This window comes from Microplitis demolitor, chromosome 2, assembly GCF_026212275.2.
Source record: "Microplitis demolitor isolate Queensland-Clemson2020A chromosome 2, iyMicDemo2.1a, whole genome shotgun sequence".
Lineage (NCBI taxonomy): Eukaryota > Metazoa > Arthropoda > Insecta > Hymenoptera > Braconidae > Microplitis > Microplitis demolitor.
The window spans coordinates 19,975,797-19,992,813 of record NC_068546.1 but is presented as its reverse complement, the minus strand read 5'-3'; the positions used below and the strand labels follow the sequence as shown (position 1 = coordinate 19,992,813).

The 17,017-nt window shown below is 26.6% G+C and overlaps 1 protein-coding gene across 5 annotated transcripts in view; it reads right to left on the bottom strand.

The window, feature by feature from the left end:
• LOC103571641 (phosphatase and actin regulator 2) overlaps window positions 1–17,017 on the bottom strand; it is a 167,416-nt gene that overhangs the window by 66,812 nt on the left and 83,587 nt on the right. For all 5 annotated transcript variants that reach the window (XM_008549872.3, XM_008549873.2, XM_008549869.2 and 2 more), the window contains one exon: window positions 13,573–13,950. In XM_008549872.3, coding sequence (XP_008548094.1) covers window positions 13,573–13,950 — 378 coding nt within the window. The remainder of the gene's footprint in view (window positions 1–13,572; window positions 13,951–17,017) is intronic.

Sequence of the window (17,017 nt, the reverse complement as noted above, 5' to 3'; positions counted from 1 at the left end):
AAGATCAATAAACTCAAGCTTAAAAGTATTTTTTTTTTTTAAATAATATAAATATAACTCCCCTTGGAATGAAATTAATAAATTTACTCCGCATTCGCTTCGCGTTTACTCATAAATTTTTTACAATGTACTCTTAAAATTCAGTTTTTTTTTTTTATTATGTAATTAATTTTTCATAAAACTCTTTTACTTTAAAAGAATAATGGCTCGACTAATAATTATCTGCTAAAAAAAAAATGTTAACGAACTTTATTATTAAAAATAAATATCTGATATCTATGTACTTGTTTATTTTTTTTCTTGTTTACACAATAAAATTTGTTGTTTTATTTATTATCAAGCATTAAAACTCTCTTCAAAAGGGAACTTGATACATATAATATTAATTAATGAGAAAAAAAAAATTAAATAATTAAAACTTTTTAATTGCAAGAAAAAGGTTTTTTGTATGATAAATTTATGAATAAGAGATTTTCGAATAATTCAAAATTACACGGATAAATAAATTTTTTTTTAATAGTTCAAAAGCTTTCAAATAATTCGAATTATTCGCACGCTTCTAGTTTGATAGTAAGAAACTGAATTTTTTTTTATGGCAATATGTGATTTCAAAACTCGCAATGAAAGAAAAAAAAAAAGATTTCTATCAAAACTGTATATTTTACAAATACTGTACGAAAAATAGTGATAGCAAAACCGATCTTTAATCTTGATAAAATTCGATAGTATACAAATAACCATCTTTGGGTAGATTGTTAATATTCTGGGGCGAATGATAACTTTTGGAATTACTGTCATTCGAAATACGATAAATTATGTAAGTCTGTTATCTTTACTGTCAAATACGGCGTACTAAGAGCATCAGAATAATACCAATCACAAGCTTAAAAAAAAAATAGTATTTTAAAAATTGTGCTGCGTATTTTCACGATTTTTGATACCTTTTTAAAAATATCGCATTACTAATTCCAAAAGAACTTATATATTTATTCGTCCTTTTGGCTTTAGAGAGCTTCTTAGAGCCAAAAGGGCGTATTATTTTTTTTTCCATAGTCAATTGTTAGGTAGACTTATTTTAAAACTGAACATTAAAAAGAAATAATTTTAAAATCCTAAAGGGCGCATGACTTGAATTATGTACACTTTTGGCCTCCAAATTTTTTTTTCAATTTTCAGCTTTAAGTCTTCAAAATGATTGGTAATAAAAAAAAAAAATATGTAAGCTCTTTTGGCTTTAGGAAGCTCTCTGAGGCAAAAAATGTAAGTCCTTTTGGAATTAGTAACGCGATATTTTTATCCGCCCTTTTGGCTTTGGGAAGCTTCCTAAATCCTTTTGGAATTAGTAACGCGTTATAAGTAATAAATTTTATTTATAATGATCATTATTTTCGTAATGTTTGATGAAAAAAAAATTGCCTTATATCTTTAGTAAAAGTTTGTTCATTATTATTGTTTTATATATTTTCAAGAGTCTAGAAGTAATTTCAAAAAACTTGTACGAACGATAAAGAGCATACTATACTCATGTTCTGTGTTAAAGTTCCCCAGCTCAGTCGTACAGTTTCTCCCTCGACACTAATGCGTCGTTTTAGAGGGTTCCTATTGCAATTCTACTCAGTCTCAGACTGTCTCAAAAGTCTCTTTTTACCGCAGCCACAGCACCTGCTACTGCTATTGCTGCTGCAGTAACTGCTGATATGCCCTTAGTGTCGTTGCATTTTTACCGAGTTTAAACTAAAAGACTAATTGAAGAAAATAAAAGAGGGTTAAAATTCAAGTTGAGTGTTAACGCCATTTAATATTAAATCTGAATTATTCACATGGCACCAAATCATCGCCACACTCAATTTAATATCCTAATTTTATAGGCGATGCTTATTCTAGCAAAAAACAAAAAAAAATTACAGTGAATTTGAATCATAGTGAATGCGGATTTGATTTAATACGGACCGTTTTCAACACAGATAATAATATTTTTTAATGTGTGTATTTGCAGTATTTTTAAAAAATAAAATCTCCTATTGTTCAGTATTAACTATCCGCGAAAATAATTCAATTCACGAAACTCCTGGTAACTTTATCCTTTTATCTCTCCGTTCATCAAATCATTAATCATAAAATACCAGTTACATTCAGCAAGCAACCTAGTTAATTAAAAGAAAAGTACGATAAACTAACTACGCTTTAGTAAATGAGAGCTTCCACAACAAAAACCTCACAATTAAAATAACGCGCAATATAAACCGCATATTTTTTTTTTGCATGTGAATTTTAATAATCTTAATATTAATCTCAAAACATCTACGAAATAAAAAAAAAATAGCTTGGCAATCTACCATCACAGCAATCAGACTAAGTGACCTCACACTCGTGTCATTGCCTTCCGGTTTTTACTATCTATGGCTAAAATAAATATAGCTATTTACTTCATCATTATCTTTTTTTTTAACGATAAATATCAATTCTAAAGCTGTTTTATAAATGCAAACATGCGAGTACGTAATAATTTTTTTTATTGCAATATTTTTTTTCTTTTTCAAATAAATAATAAAATAAGTAAATAATAAGTATATAAATAAATTATAAACCGTTATCACACCTTTTTGTCGCCGCCGCATAAAACACCAATGCAGCATCAAACATCACAATGTAGAACTTTGTACGGGGGTTGAGAGGTCAATGACTCTCTCTCTCTCTATATATGTGTATATATATTAACAATTCATCATTTATAATAATAATTATTTACTATTTTATATTCACTTGACACTCATTATTATACTATTTATATTTTAATTATAAACATCATTACTCGATGATTAATAATTTTTTTCACTGATATCATATCAAATAGTTAATCAAAAGTAAATTGTATTTATATTACACTTCCGTACAAATGAAATCCATGACTATCTAAGGAAATGAAGCATAAGACTTCCGTGACATATCGAGTAGGGATGAAGGAATGAATGAAGGATTATTATGAAAGACGTCGAGAAATCGATTCAACACGTTCGAGGGAAAGTAACTCAACTATTGCAAGTTTTACATATTTATATATATCTATGTATGTATTTTTTTTTATTTTATGAAAGAAAAAACTGTTTTTTTTTACTCTTTACCTTGACTCAACTTCTGAAATGACTTTATTGCAGTTAGTTTTTTAGTTTCCTTTGAAATAGAATTTTTTACGGAATGTAAATAGTGGGACTTTAAAAAAAAAAATAATTAATTGAAGTTCATTGCTAACAAAAAAAATATAATGATAATGGTAATAAAATTCATTATCATTAAGATGTTTTTTGCAAAAATAAAAGAATCTCGAGTGCAACGAAGTGAAGCTTGTTACGTAAATACTAAGTGAATAATTAAACTAATTAATTCGTAATGACTGGATTAAGTAAAGTTATGATGATATATATATATATTTATGATGTACGTTTGTGTAATTTATGATGGGAATGAATTTTAGTACTGAGATATAAAATTTTTTATGAATTTCGGGAAAAAATATTCAAAATTTTTATAACAATTTTATGATATTTTTATATTTTAAAAGAGACTCTTATCTTGAATTGAAATGAGGTCAAGGGATAAAAGAGCGCGGGAACCCGCACTTTCCTTTCAACTAATTCAACTAAGTCAATTAGTCCAACGAGTTGACGTCTTGGTCGGCGAATTCACTTTTATTTTGTTTTTCTTTCATGTTAAAAATTTTTTTGTAAAAAAATTTTAATCGTTAGTTTTTTTTACGTGAATTCATTTAAAAGTTTCATTTAAAACTTATTTATTTAATTACAGTATCAATCAATAGAACTGATTTGAATATTTATTTGAGGTTAATGAATAATTTGAATGTGGTAGTGACCTCGGCTGGTATATATATGCATACATATATTTGATACTAAAGGTCGTGAGGTCACACAGATCTTACATTGATGCGCGTTCATTCAATCCAAATCCCGATATGCAAATTTTCAACTATTTATTATATAACATTTTCAATAGAAATAGAAACTTGAATTTCTTTATATAAAAATATTTTTTTAAATTATCTATACAATTATTTATAACTTCTGGTATAGTGTAGGGGCTATTATACTTAATAATCCCAATAAATATTTTTAAAAATCAAAATGAATAAAAATTTTTTTTCTATTAATGTTTTTGGACAGTCATTGATATATTAATTGAATGTTGAAAAAAAAATTTCTATCACTTAAACAAATTATCCGGTATAGTGTAAGAGCTATCATTCCTAATTGTCTCAATAAATATTTTTAAAAATTTCAAATGAATAATAAATTTTTTCTATTGATATTTTTGGCCAGTTATTGATAAATTTATTGGATGCTGAAAAAAAAAAAATTTCCATCATTTAAACAAATTATCCGGTATAGTGTAAGGGCTATCATCCCTAATAATTCAAATAAATATTATTTAAATTGAGCATTGATTTGTATAAAATTGTAAATAAAAATAAAATTGTTTTATGAAATTTTATAAATTTTCCCTCAAACACGCAAACAATTTCTCAAACACTTATTATCACATCACAATAAAAAACTGTAAAAAATATACCGTAGAATAATTTTTATTATCACAAAAAACGTAACCCTTGACTGAATATTCATAACTAATAATCACGAAATCCCGACAGCGATAAGCTCATAGATAAAGTATAGATTTAGAAGCAAGTAAAAAAAAAAGCTTTTTATGGCTTTTACGGTCGAATTAAGAAGAATCAAAGATTACACGACACACGTTGAGGTCGGTTGACGACTGACTCTCCGGGCGTCGCGACACCGACGCCACCTTTATCATACATACTATTTTATACTTGTCTCTCTCACTCTCCCTAAAATATTATGAATTTCTATCTCTGTCGGCCTAGCGTTAAAACTACCCCACCTCGGGAATTTCTTATTCACCTCCCTAGGTATTATCCAATACGAGAGTACCAACCAAGAGTGTACTATAGCATTAATACACACAGAACAAACTCGAAAGCGTCGACCAACGACGCGGCTGCAAGCACTAACGTGACGCGTACGCGCAACTTTACTCCACTCCGTGGCCTTGCACGCACGCCGCGCCATCATGTGGGTGGCTGACCGACAACGACCTGCTCTACTGATACTTCCGTACTCCATGTAAATTTTAAATTTTCACTCATAGCTATATTTATATTTGAATACATTTTTAAATAGCATTTATTTCCAAACGTCATTTTTAAATACTGATATTTTATTCGAAATTAAAATCACAAATAGTTTTTTTTTACCAACACGAAAAAAAAAAAATATTTATCTACAATAAGTGAATATTAAAATTAATTTACAAGCTAATGCGTATCTATTAAAGAATGAAAATTCATAGACCAGAAAAGCTTACGGCTGGATATCGATTTCCGATTGTTGACCGAGCAAATGCAACGTTAAGCTTTCGTGCGCGGCTGCTTACGTCCTTTTTCCTCAACCGAGTTCATTTTGATTTTATATGCGAGGACGAGGGGGGAGGGGGTCGAGCTCCGAGCATAGCTTTCGTTTTCTTTGTACTCACGGTTTTATATGTATTTATAGTACTAGCAGATACTATATACCTATGTGATATAATATGGATAAATGTAACTGGTGGCGCTGTTGTAATATAACCTATAGAATGGACGGAATATAGTTCCTGACATGAGGCTTAGTAAATTTAACGCATACACCTGTCGTGGTGCAATACTGCTCTATGCATTGAGATAGTAGCATCGACCAAGAAACTCGAGGACAATGACTGACCTCCGGGTCACACTCGAGGGCAAGAGCACCTTTGCTTTTATTTTGTTTGTTCAGTTTTTCTGTTTTACATTCTTTAACTTAATTTTTATTCTTTCAGTATTTTTTATATCGTTTTTCAGTTTATTTAAACTTATTCAATGGTACTTTATTATTCAAATGTTTTTAGACTTATTGCATGAAATTTTGAGTTTTGTAATAAAGATTTGTAAAAGAACTAAAAATGGCAGCCATATTTTATGAAAATGATTAATTTGATGCAAAAATTTTGTTAAAAAATTACAAAAATTTTGATAATGGACAAATAATTCAGAGTTTACTTAACTATTGAAGAAAAAAAAATAGATTTATTTAATTTAATATTTTTTCATGCAACAGTTGAATTTATGGCCAAGTAAAAATTATTTTATGATGCCTCGAAGAAAAGTTTGACTTTAATCTTCTTTATTAATAAATGGGTTGTTTTTCACGTGACTTTAGGTGAAAATATCCAAAATGAATATTTACCGACAGAAAAATCCAATTTCGGAAATATCGATTGTTAGTCGTCTAAATTAATTGACAAAAACGCAATGTTTGTGCTATAGGATGTTTTGATAATGGGGTGTTTTTATTGGATTGTTTTTCCAATTGGATGTTTTTGCATTGGGTATTTTCATTCCTCGGTCACAATGTCGCAATAACCACGAAAATCACTCAATATATTCACAAAGCTCATACTATAAGATTTTTTGTGCTGTGCAAATGGTGAAAAACAAATAAATTAATAGTTGCATACAGTAACGCGACGCTTTGAATTGAAAACTAGAAATATTTGACAAATTTCAGTAATAACTGCAGTGTTAAACGATACTTTGTTAAATATAATTTTCGGCAATGTGTTACAGTTTAAGATCGACTTTTGATTAAACTTTAAGTGAAATCCTGAAGTTCTTATTAGAAACTGTAATTTTTCTTGTTTTCATTTTTACGCATGAAGCTGAAGCTAGCGGCCGGAATAAGTAGCGGCCACGCAAAAAATTTCTGGCCGCTACTTATTACGGCCGCTAGCTTCAGCTTCATTTTTTACGTGATCCTTTTATAGATAAAAAGACATTATATAGATGACAATAGTATGTTATATATAAACGTTTCAAATTAAATAGAAATGGTTTCTACAAATATATAGATTATGAAAATAATTTTCATTATTTTATAGCAATATTACATAGGAACTATACTCATGAGAGAAGATAAATATTAGATATTATGGATCCCATAACTAAAGTAAAGTAATCTCAGTCGTAAAGGAAATGTTTCTTTACAATTCCCTAGATACTATTGTCATAAATTTTTTTCCGTGTATATTTTAGACGGAAAATTGATTACTACTTTATATTACTATAATAATAATAGCAATGGTTCAATTCCTTTTTTTTTCGATTATAAATTTTAATTTTCATTGAAATCACTAATGGATTTTCAAATGAATTCAGCGTTTTACGAAAATTGTCTGCAATAAACTTGAAATTACTCGATTTTTTATAGAACTTTTAATTTCTAGAAAATTATTTATCTCTAAAAATTCCGATGTTTATACAATTTTTTTTTTTACGTAATTAAAAAATTAAATTTTTTTTTCAAAATTTGGACTTTTTCTATGTATAAATTCCATCTTTGTAAAATATATCGAAATAATTCATTTTTACAAAACTTAAATACTGTATTTTTGTTACTCCCCTAAATTTATGTTTTTACGACTTAAAAAAATTACAGTCCATATTTATAGTGAAGATGATGGATTAAAAATTCAAGCTCGAGAAAGCACATCTCCCAACATTTTTGTTGTTCTTTCTTTAGTTTAGTTTTTTTTTTTGTATTTTTTATTACTCTTCGTTTGTTTAATGCTGCTCTCTATTCCCTTACAGTAAAGTGGGTAGTGAGGGCTCGATAGTGCCGTATTTTATCTTTTGCGTGTGGAGAATATCGTAGTTATGAGTGAAAAATAGAGACGGTGGAAAATTAATTGGTACAAAAAAAAACTGTGAAATATTTATCAATACTATTAGTATTTTTTTTTTTAATTCATTAATATAAAGTTTAATATTCGAACGTAAGGTGGCGCGAGTGGAGTAGCACTTGGTCGTTGTAGTTTATCCAATCATAGAATTTCCACCCCTTTGGTCACTACTTAAACGTTTCTACTTTAAGTAATTTATCATTACTGGTAATGATAAAAAAAAAATTCAATTCGAATCTCGTTTTTAATGAATTCAACAAAAAAAATGTTTTTTAAAACTTTAAATTCATTTATAAGGAATATTAAATAAAATAAAAATAGGAAACGTTAGATGTCTAGAGAAACTTTAAATTAAATGTAAAGAAGTTTTTAAATGTCTTTTATTTTTCATTTATTTGGTTAAAAATAAAAACTTTGAATTTATATTTATCTTATTTTGACATTTAAATAAGTTGTTTCTTATTTTCAAGTTGCAGTAAACGTTTGACCTTTTTCAAAATTCTCTTAATAAGTTTGCTTATTAATTTTATATTTAAATGAAAATAAAAACATCTAATTACATGCAATCGCACAAAAAATGATCGGTTGTGAGGTAAAATTGGTGATAGGTAATTATACTGACTAAAAATTACCGACAAGGAGTTTTGACTTTGTCGGTAGTGATTACTTAATGAAAACCGGTTATGATTAATGAAGAAATCGGTAACTTTAGTAATTACAATTGTATCGAACTTGTAATTACTACTGTTCAAGAATCAGTTTGTGACGTTTGTTCTCGGTTGTAATTACCGATGCAGTACGATTGTACTGAAAAAAAATGTCATTATCGTAACCATCTGAAGTATTCCTGTACGAAAAAATATATATCCTGGCAAAATAATATATATTTGGCGTATATCTTTAGTATTGTCGTATGTATGCTATTCTGACGGCATATATTCCCGAATATATCTTTTTCCATGTGGATTGCTAATGGTAGATAATTGTTATAACAAAATACATTGTTAACTAGGCAATACTAGAATTGCTGCATTAACTATCTTCTTTAAATAAAACTATTGTCAATGTAATTAGAAGTGTCTTTCAGAACACTTTTCGATTTACTTTCGGATGCTTTCGGATGCTTTCGGATACTTTCGGATGCTTTCGGATACTTTCGGATGCTTTCGGATGCTTTCGGATGCTTTCGGAACACTTTCGAGCACATTCGAACAGATAGATACCTGTCAAAAACTTGTCAAAAACACAAATTTCACATTATAAAAAATTTCAAATAATAATAATATAATTTTTTTTTTTTTTTTTTTTTTTTTTTTTACGTGTAACCATATTCTTTGGTTACATTCCCCCATACTTGGTATTAATGTTTTAACAATTTCTATAGATTACTATTACAAAAATCCAGATTGTTAATATAGCAATCTGGATTGTAAGTATATAAATAGATATTGTTAATATAACAATACGTGTTGCCGTAGTATCCATATGTACAGATAGTTATTTAGCAAAACACTAAATGGGTAAAATAACAATCTACCCTTTACGCGAACAAAGTATTGCTATATTAACAACCTACGATTATCCAATCTTTAGATGGTTACTATAACCTAACGGTATTGCTATTACGGCAATATTTTTTTTCAGTGTAGAGCCGATTACTGTTTAGTACAAAAAAAAAAAAATTTTCGTAACCACAAGATAAGATAACTTATGGTAACAAATTTCCACTTTAATGTATGGGTAATGAAACATTTGTTGTGATTACAATTTTTTTTATCTAAACTTCAAGTTTCAGTGTCTTTACAGCGAGTCGAAACAAGCTAACTTCAAGTCGATGCTGCAAACAACTGCTAGCAAATTCGTAATTCACAAATCCCTTCACAGAAGGCAGAAACAATCGTGTTTCTTCCCTTGGGAAGAAATACCATTGTTTCTGCCCGGTGTTAGTTATTTTTAATGTTCATTTGCAGCCTTATTACTCTCATTTGTTTACTTTTCACTTCAGTTAACTCATTTCATTTTTTAAGTGACAGTTTTGATTGACCAAATAAAATTACTAAAAATGAGTGAAAATAATATTTTTGTCTTGTTTACTATCTAATAAATGACTGTAAATCACAGATTTCTCATTCCTCAACAGTTCTCCGTATAATCGGCTTAAAATTGTTTCTTACTGTCTGCTTATACTGAATTTGAAGTTTCGATGCAGGTAATCATAAAAAATATAGAGTGTGAAATCGTCTTGTTTCATCCCATGTAACACAATATACTATTATAATACAAAATTTAATTTTATTATCATTTTCGACTGAGAGCAATTTTTTTTCAGTTAAATATTTACGTAATTAAGTAAGAGCGATTTTTTTTTTTATTTATAATCACAACTTTTTTCTTAAGGGAATAAAAAAACATGGTGAAAAAAAAACAATGATTCGACGAGACATTTTGATTGATGGATAAATGAATGTTCATTGATGTCTTTCAGCCGGAAGACGACGGAATTTTCTACCCTCTTAATATATATGACCCTTGCCAAATCAAATTTAATCTCTACACTTTTATGTCTCATTCTCATAATTTATTTAATCATCATTTCTACTCGATTACTTTTACTATTCACTAATAATCATAGACCTAAATTAAAGATGATTAAGACTCACTTAATAAATTTTCGTGCTTTATTATATAAATACTATGAACTTTTATGATTAATTTTTAAAAAATAATTATAATACCTGAGTAATAAAAAATTTTTACCAAATTTTCATGAAAATATTTTCTGGTAAAAAGAAATTAATGCTGATTAAAAAATATCCGCATGGTATTCGATCCCATTTAATAATTTCCCTCAAACAAATCAAGCCGTCTAATGTTTCGTTAGTTTTAAATTAATTATTACGAAAGAAAAACTCGTAATCGGTTTATGATAATCCAGACACAAGATTAAACAAGCCGTTATAAAACGGGTAGAAAAAAAAAGATGAAGAAAAATTCCACAGACCAAAGTTCAAACGAATGCTCATAATATCACGTTACAGAAGTAAGTCCGAGTGTATATACTTGTTTTATGGCTTCAATTTAAACCAAAGAAACCTAATAACCTTGTCTACTACTACCGTATTCATGTGATATCGTTATACTCTTCTATAGTAATTCTAATAAAGCATTAAAATAAAGTTAATAAGATATCAAGTCTTGTACTATACGTTAAGTAGAAAAATGAATAAAAAAATTTGAAAAACGGTTGAACCCCGAAAGTTCGCACTGTTTTCGAGCTCAGGTCAGTTCGAGCAAGACTTAGAACTGATCACTTTTTGAAGCAAATTGGACAAGTGGTTTTCGAGTTATACGAAAACTATTCCACTGACTGACATCAAAGTGTACTCAGTTCTAAGTCTTGGTGAGCTTTTTTGATTGCAGCTAAGAACGCTCAAATCGGTTGATTCGATCTAAAGGTATCGTCGAACAAAAGAAGTTTGCATTAACACACACACATGCACACACGGTCGTCCACTCGGAAATGGTTAGAACAACTTTCTAAGACCTCAAAACGTCGACATCTAATAAAAACTCGATTTTCGAAAATCAGACCGAAACCAATAACTTCCTTTTTTTCTAAAAATTTTCAATTTTCTTAGCGGGAAGTTAAATATATTTGAAAAAGTAGTTTTTAAAGAATATAATAATTTCATGGAAGTAGAATGTACAGTTTGAATGTACTGTTAAATAATAATAATAATAATAATAATAATAATAATAATAATAATAATAATAATAATAATAATAATAATAATAATAATAATAATAATAATAATAATAATAATAATAATAATAATAATAATAATAATAATAATAATAATAATAATAATAATAATAATAATAATAATAATAATAATAATAATAATAATAATAATAATAATAATAATAATAATAATAATAATAATAATAATAATAATAATAATAATAATAATAATAATAATAATAATAATAATAATAATAATAATAATAATAATAATAATAATAATAATAATAATAATAATAATAATAATAATAATAATAATAATAATAATAATAATAATAATAATAATAATAATAATAATAATAATAATAATAATAATAATAATAATAATAATAATAATAATAATAATAATAATAATAATAATAATAATAATAATAATAATAATAATAATAATAATAATAATAATAATAATAATAATAATAATAATAATAATAATAATAATAATAATAATAATAATAATAATAATAATAATAATAATAATAATAATAATAATAATAATAATAATAATAATAATAATAATAATAATAATAATAATAATAATAATAATAATAATAATAATAATAATAATAATAATAATAATAATAATAATAATAATAATAATAATAATAATAATAATAATAATAATAATAATAATAATAATAATAATAATAATAATAATAATAATAATAATAATAATAATAATAATAATAATAATAATAATAATAATAATAATAATAATAATAATAATAATAATAATAATAATAATAATAATAATAATAATAATAATAATAATAATAATAATAATAATAATAATAATAATAATAATAATAATAATAATAATAATAATAATAATAATAATAATAATAATAATAATAATAATAATAATAATAATAATAATAATAATAATAATAATAATAATAATAATAATAATAATAATAATAATAATAATAATAATAATAATAATAATAATAATAATAATAATAATAATAATAATAATAATAATAATAATAATAATAATAATAATAATAATAATAATAATAATAATAATAATAATAATAATAATAATAATAATAATAATAATAATAATAATAATAATAATAATAATAATAATAATAATAATAATAATAATAATAATAATAATAATAATAATAATAATAATAATAATAATAATAATAATAATAATAATAATAATAATAATAATAATAATAATAATAATAATAATAATAATAATAATAATAATGATAAAAAGAAGCATCCCTTCATCACTATGTGACTGTCTAAGTATAACTCTGCGGAGTTCATTGAATAAGTTTTAAATGAAATTTTTTTCATTGAATTATTTACTTTTTGAAATTATCGATAACTATGTAAAAGTAGAAAATGAAAAAAAGCCATTCAGCAGTAAAAATGGAAGTAGGTTTCTCCTTATTTGGTTACTTCAACCATTCAAATGAACATACCGAGAAAGCTCGATAATTTACGATAAACAATACATCAGAGAGAATAATATTATTACAATAAGTAAAAAAGAAGCTATATTATTATTACCATCATATTATTATTAATTTACCATAATTAATATTGGACGACTCATAATGTAATGTATTAGAGTGATTTACTATTATTCGTGTTATTGATATGTCATATTATTTATATACTCTCAATAAAACAAAATTGGATAATAGCTTGACTTAAAATGTTTTGATTTTAAAAATGTTACACAGCAATAATATGAATTCGAACAGTTTCATGAATTTACTAAAAAGTAGGAGAATCAATGCAATAGCTAAATTTCAAAAATTTCAATGAATCAATGATAAAATTTTTAAAAAGTTGCGTCACGAGGACCAATACAATAGATTTCTATCAAATCTACTAAAAGATCTGAATTTAACTCATTCATATAACGAAATTTGATGGTTTAATTCAATAAATCATTTATAGATAAGGTGATAGCTAAATTTTGCTTTTATCGTAGAAACATATGAAAGATGATGAATAAATAATCCTACCTTGTGTGTTGCCGTTCAATTGATTGGCTGATTGCGTCCCTCCCGGATAATGAGGTGAAAGATGAGGTGAAGATTGATCAGGATTTGATCCAGAACCCATTGAATGAGAATTCTGGTTACTGCTACTGTTACTACTGTTGGTAGTCGTTGAATTTGTACCTGAAACTGGAGGTTGCGATGATTTCTGTTGAGCAGTTGGCGTCCCCGCGGGCATTCCAACACCCTGTGTTTGCTGATGCTGCTGTTGTTGTTGTTGTTGTTGCTGTTGCTGCTGTTGTTGGTGTTGCTGTTGCTGCTGATTCTGATTCTGTTGTTGGTTATGTTGCTGCTGTTGGGGTGTCGGTGGCTTTTGAATGAACCCTGAGTCGTTTGGCGAATCTACAATGACGACAGTATATTTGAATATTCATGAAATATATATATTTATATATACGTCTTTAGATTTTAAATTTAATAAAAGAATATTTGTAGCTTTGCAAAAAAATTATTTTTTAATGAGAGTTTTCATATTATGCATTAATTAAAATTTTTCTGACAAACTAGAATATTTTATTATTTTTATTTGTATGCTTTGTTGTGTAAGCATGGGTATTACTTTGCTTTAGGAAGTAAAAAATTTATGTATAAAAAGTTTATTTTGTGACAAACACAATGTAATAAATTTTTCTGTAAGCTTTGAAATAAACTAGGACTTTCCAAAGACTAGGTGGTCTATAAAAAATTTCAGTATTTTATTACGGTCATAAAAAATTGATTCTATTTATTTCGAAAGGAATAAATAGTCAGAAATAATACAATAGTAAAATTATAGACATAAATTATATAGAAAATGAATAAATGAAAAATATATATAAAAAAAAAAAAAAAAAAAAAAAAAAAAATTTTGTTCGAGTTCAATTTTCGATTTTAATAAATTTCGTGAATAAAATTTCGTACATATACTCTGTGGAATCAGTTTATAATAGTAGGATAGCTGGATGAATATTTTATATAAAAAAATTTTCTTTGTAGTGAACAAAGAAAAATAAATTTATGTGAAGAGTCGATAATGCTCTTTAAAGTTATCTCATTCTTCAATAGAAAATCCGCGGTTGAATGGTAACGTAAGCTGGTTGAGGTCCGGAAAAAGTTTAAAAAAGTACGTATATTATATATACGTATATTATATACATTGTATATAGATATATACATTACAGGTTGTTCACTCGACATGGTGAATACAATAACCGTTCTGAAGTTTCCTACTGTGACTATATTTTGTAAATATATATATATAACTAAGGCATTTGTACCGCGCTGCTAAGGTTTTTCGTGCAAAATCTTTTAGTAATGATTTTAAAAAACATCTCTGAAATACGATCTTAAATTATGATTTCAGCAGATTTACGGAGATAATTTTATAGTCAAAGTTACCATCGATTTATAGTAAAATTTCTAAACTGAATTCGATAGTAGTGAATATCTTTAAATTATTAGATAAACAATCTGAATTGTAGTATCTACTAACTATATGGCAAAATTTACAATTATTGATGATAATCAGAAATTATAACTTTTATTATCTTAACTAATTATAACTATTATCAACATGGTAATTCTTAATAACCTGATGGTAATAGTTACCATCAGCCCGAATAATAATTACTGTCTAAACTAATAAAGAATTTAAATATCGGCGTTACAGTCTGAAGCTTGTCTACATGTAATTTTCTCTTTGTTTACCTGTGTATGTGATTAATTTCACTTAATACTTGGATGATTGCTATTTTGATGATCATACCCAATCATTTAAAGTTATCAATAATAGCTACAATATTTGGAAAGTTTTATTATATTCGGACTTGAACGATTGCATTGTTACTTATTTTAATTATTTAAAGGACAAAATGTACATAGCTAAAGTTCGGATATAAATAAAGGATTTAAATTTGTATAAATTTATCCTATTTTTTGTTTAAGAATTTTTCCAACCTTGAATGGTAACAGTTACCATCTTCGATTGTAACAATTATAATTTTTAATAGTCACAATTAGCATCTTCGATAGTAATCGTCACCGCCATCAATTGTTACTGTTATCGTTCTCAATAGTAAAACTAATTATTTTACCACTGAAAAGTTTTGCTACCATTTCAAATAGTTGAAATTTAAAATTTAGTATCGTGGATAGTATAATAAATCGGAGTAACAGTAACCGATTTCCAATTCCTTTCAATTCACAAGTGAACATTAAAAACCTTCGTCAATCCGTTAAAAAAAAAAAAATCCTCAGGATTGAGCCCTCAGAGGGTAAGTTTTGGGTTGTAAGCTACTGTGAGATGCTGTAACTCGTCTTGAGCCGCATAAAATCTATTTTTGACCACAAATTAAATTTATTTCACTTATTATGATGTAGAAGTGATTAGCCCATTGATCTCGAAAAAAAAATTGATGCTGGGTCGACCCCGGAAAGGCTTACTTTTAGGCTGTGAGATGCCGTAACTTATCTCGGGTCGCGTAAAATTTTTTTCGTCAACTAATTGAATTTGTTTTACTTATTTTCCAGCTTCTCAATAGAATAAAATTGATTTCAGGTCAATCCGTTAAATAATAAATAAAACTTCCTCAGAATTGACCCATTAGAGGGTAAAATAAAAGAGTTGAAAAATGAATACAATAAATACATAAAAAAAATTCCTTTGGGTAGGATCATTCTTTTTTAGACAAACATCTCTACGAAGAATTGAAATCTCCCAAAGGATGATTTTTTTTGCATTCAACTTCGACCCAGTTATTTTTAATAAATGTTCCGTTAGGAACTAGTACAATAGGTTATTTTTTTTCTTCATGCATGACGGACTCTCAACAGAAGTTAATTATAAAATTAAAAAAAAAAAAAAAAAACATACAATAGTTTAACTAGAAAAAATTAAAAATTTTTCCTGGTAGCCTGACTTTCTGATCAGAAAGTTGGTATTCATTCGTTTGCGACCAACTTGAAAAGAACTTTAGCTTTTGTAACTGTTGGTTACAGGTTACCGCCAGCTTTCTGAGAAAGTTGACACCAGTGAGCAGCCGTAAGTTGAAGGCAACTTTCCGTCAACTTATGGAATTGTCAGCTTTTGCCACCAGCTTTCTCAGAAAGCTGCCATCAACTTATGGAAATGCCAATCTTTGCGGCCAAGTTGGCAACAGATTGCCGTCAATTTGGCTATCAGGGTAAATGAAAACTTTTGTTCAGAACGTATTGTATCAGTTGGTTACCCTGATAGCCAGACCTTGCTCTACAAGTTCTGTCGTAAAACATTTTCGGCTAACTTAACGAGAAAATTTCTGGCAAGCTTGGACTTAATAATACTTTCCTTTAAGTTGGCTTCAGAATACAGCAGTAGCTTGAATGTAACTTGACAGAAAAACTTGCCGTCAATTTGAAGTGAAACTTTCAATCTACTTAACATCATTGTCTG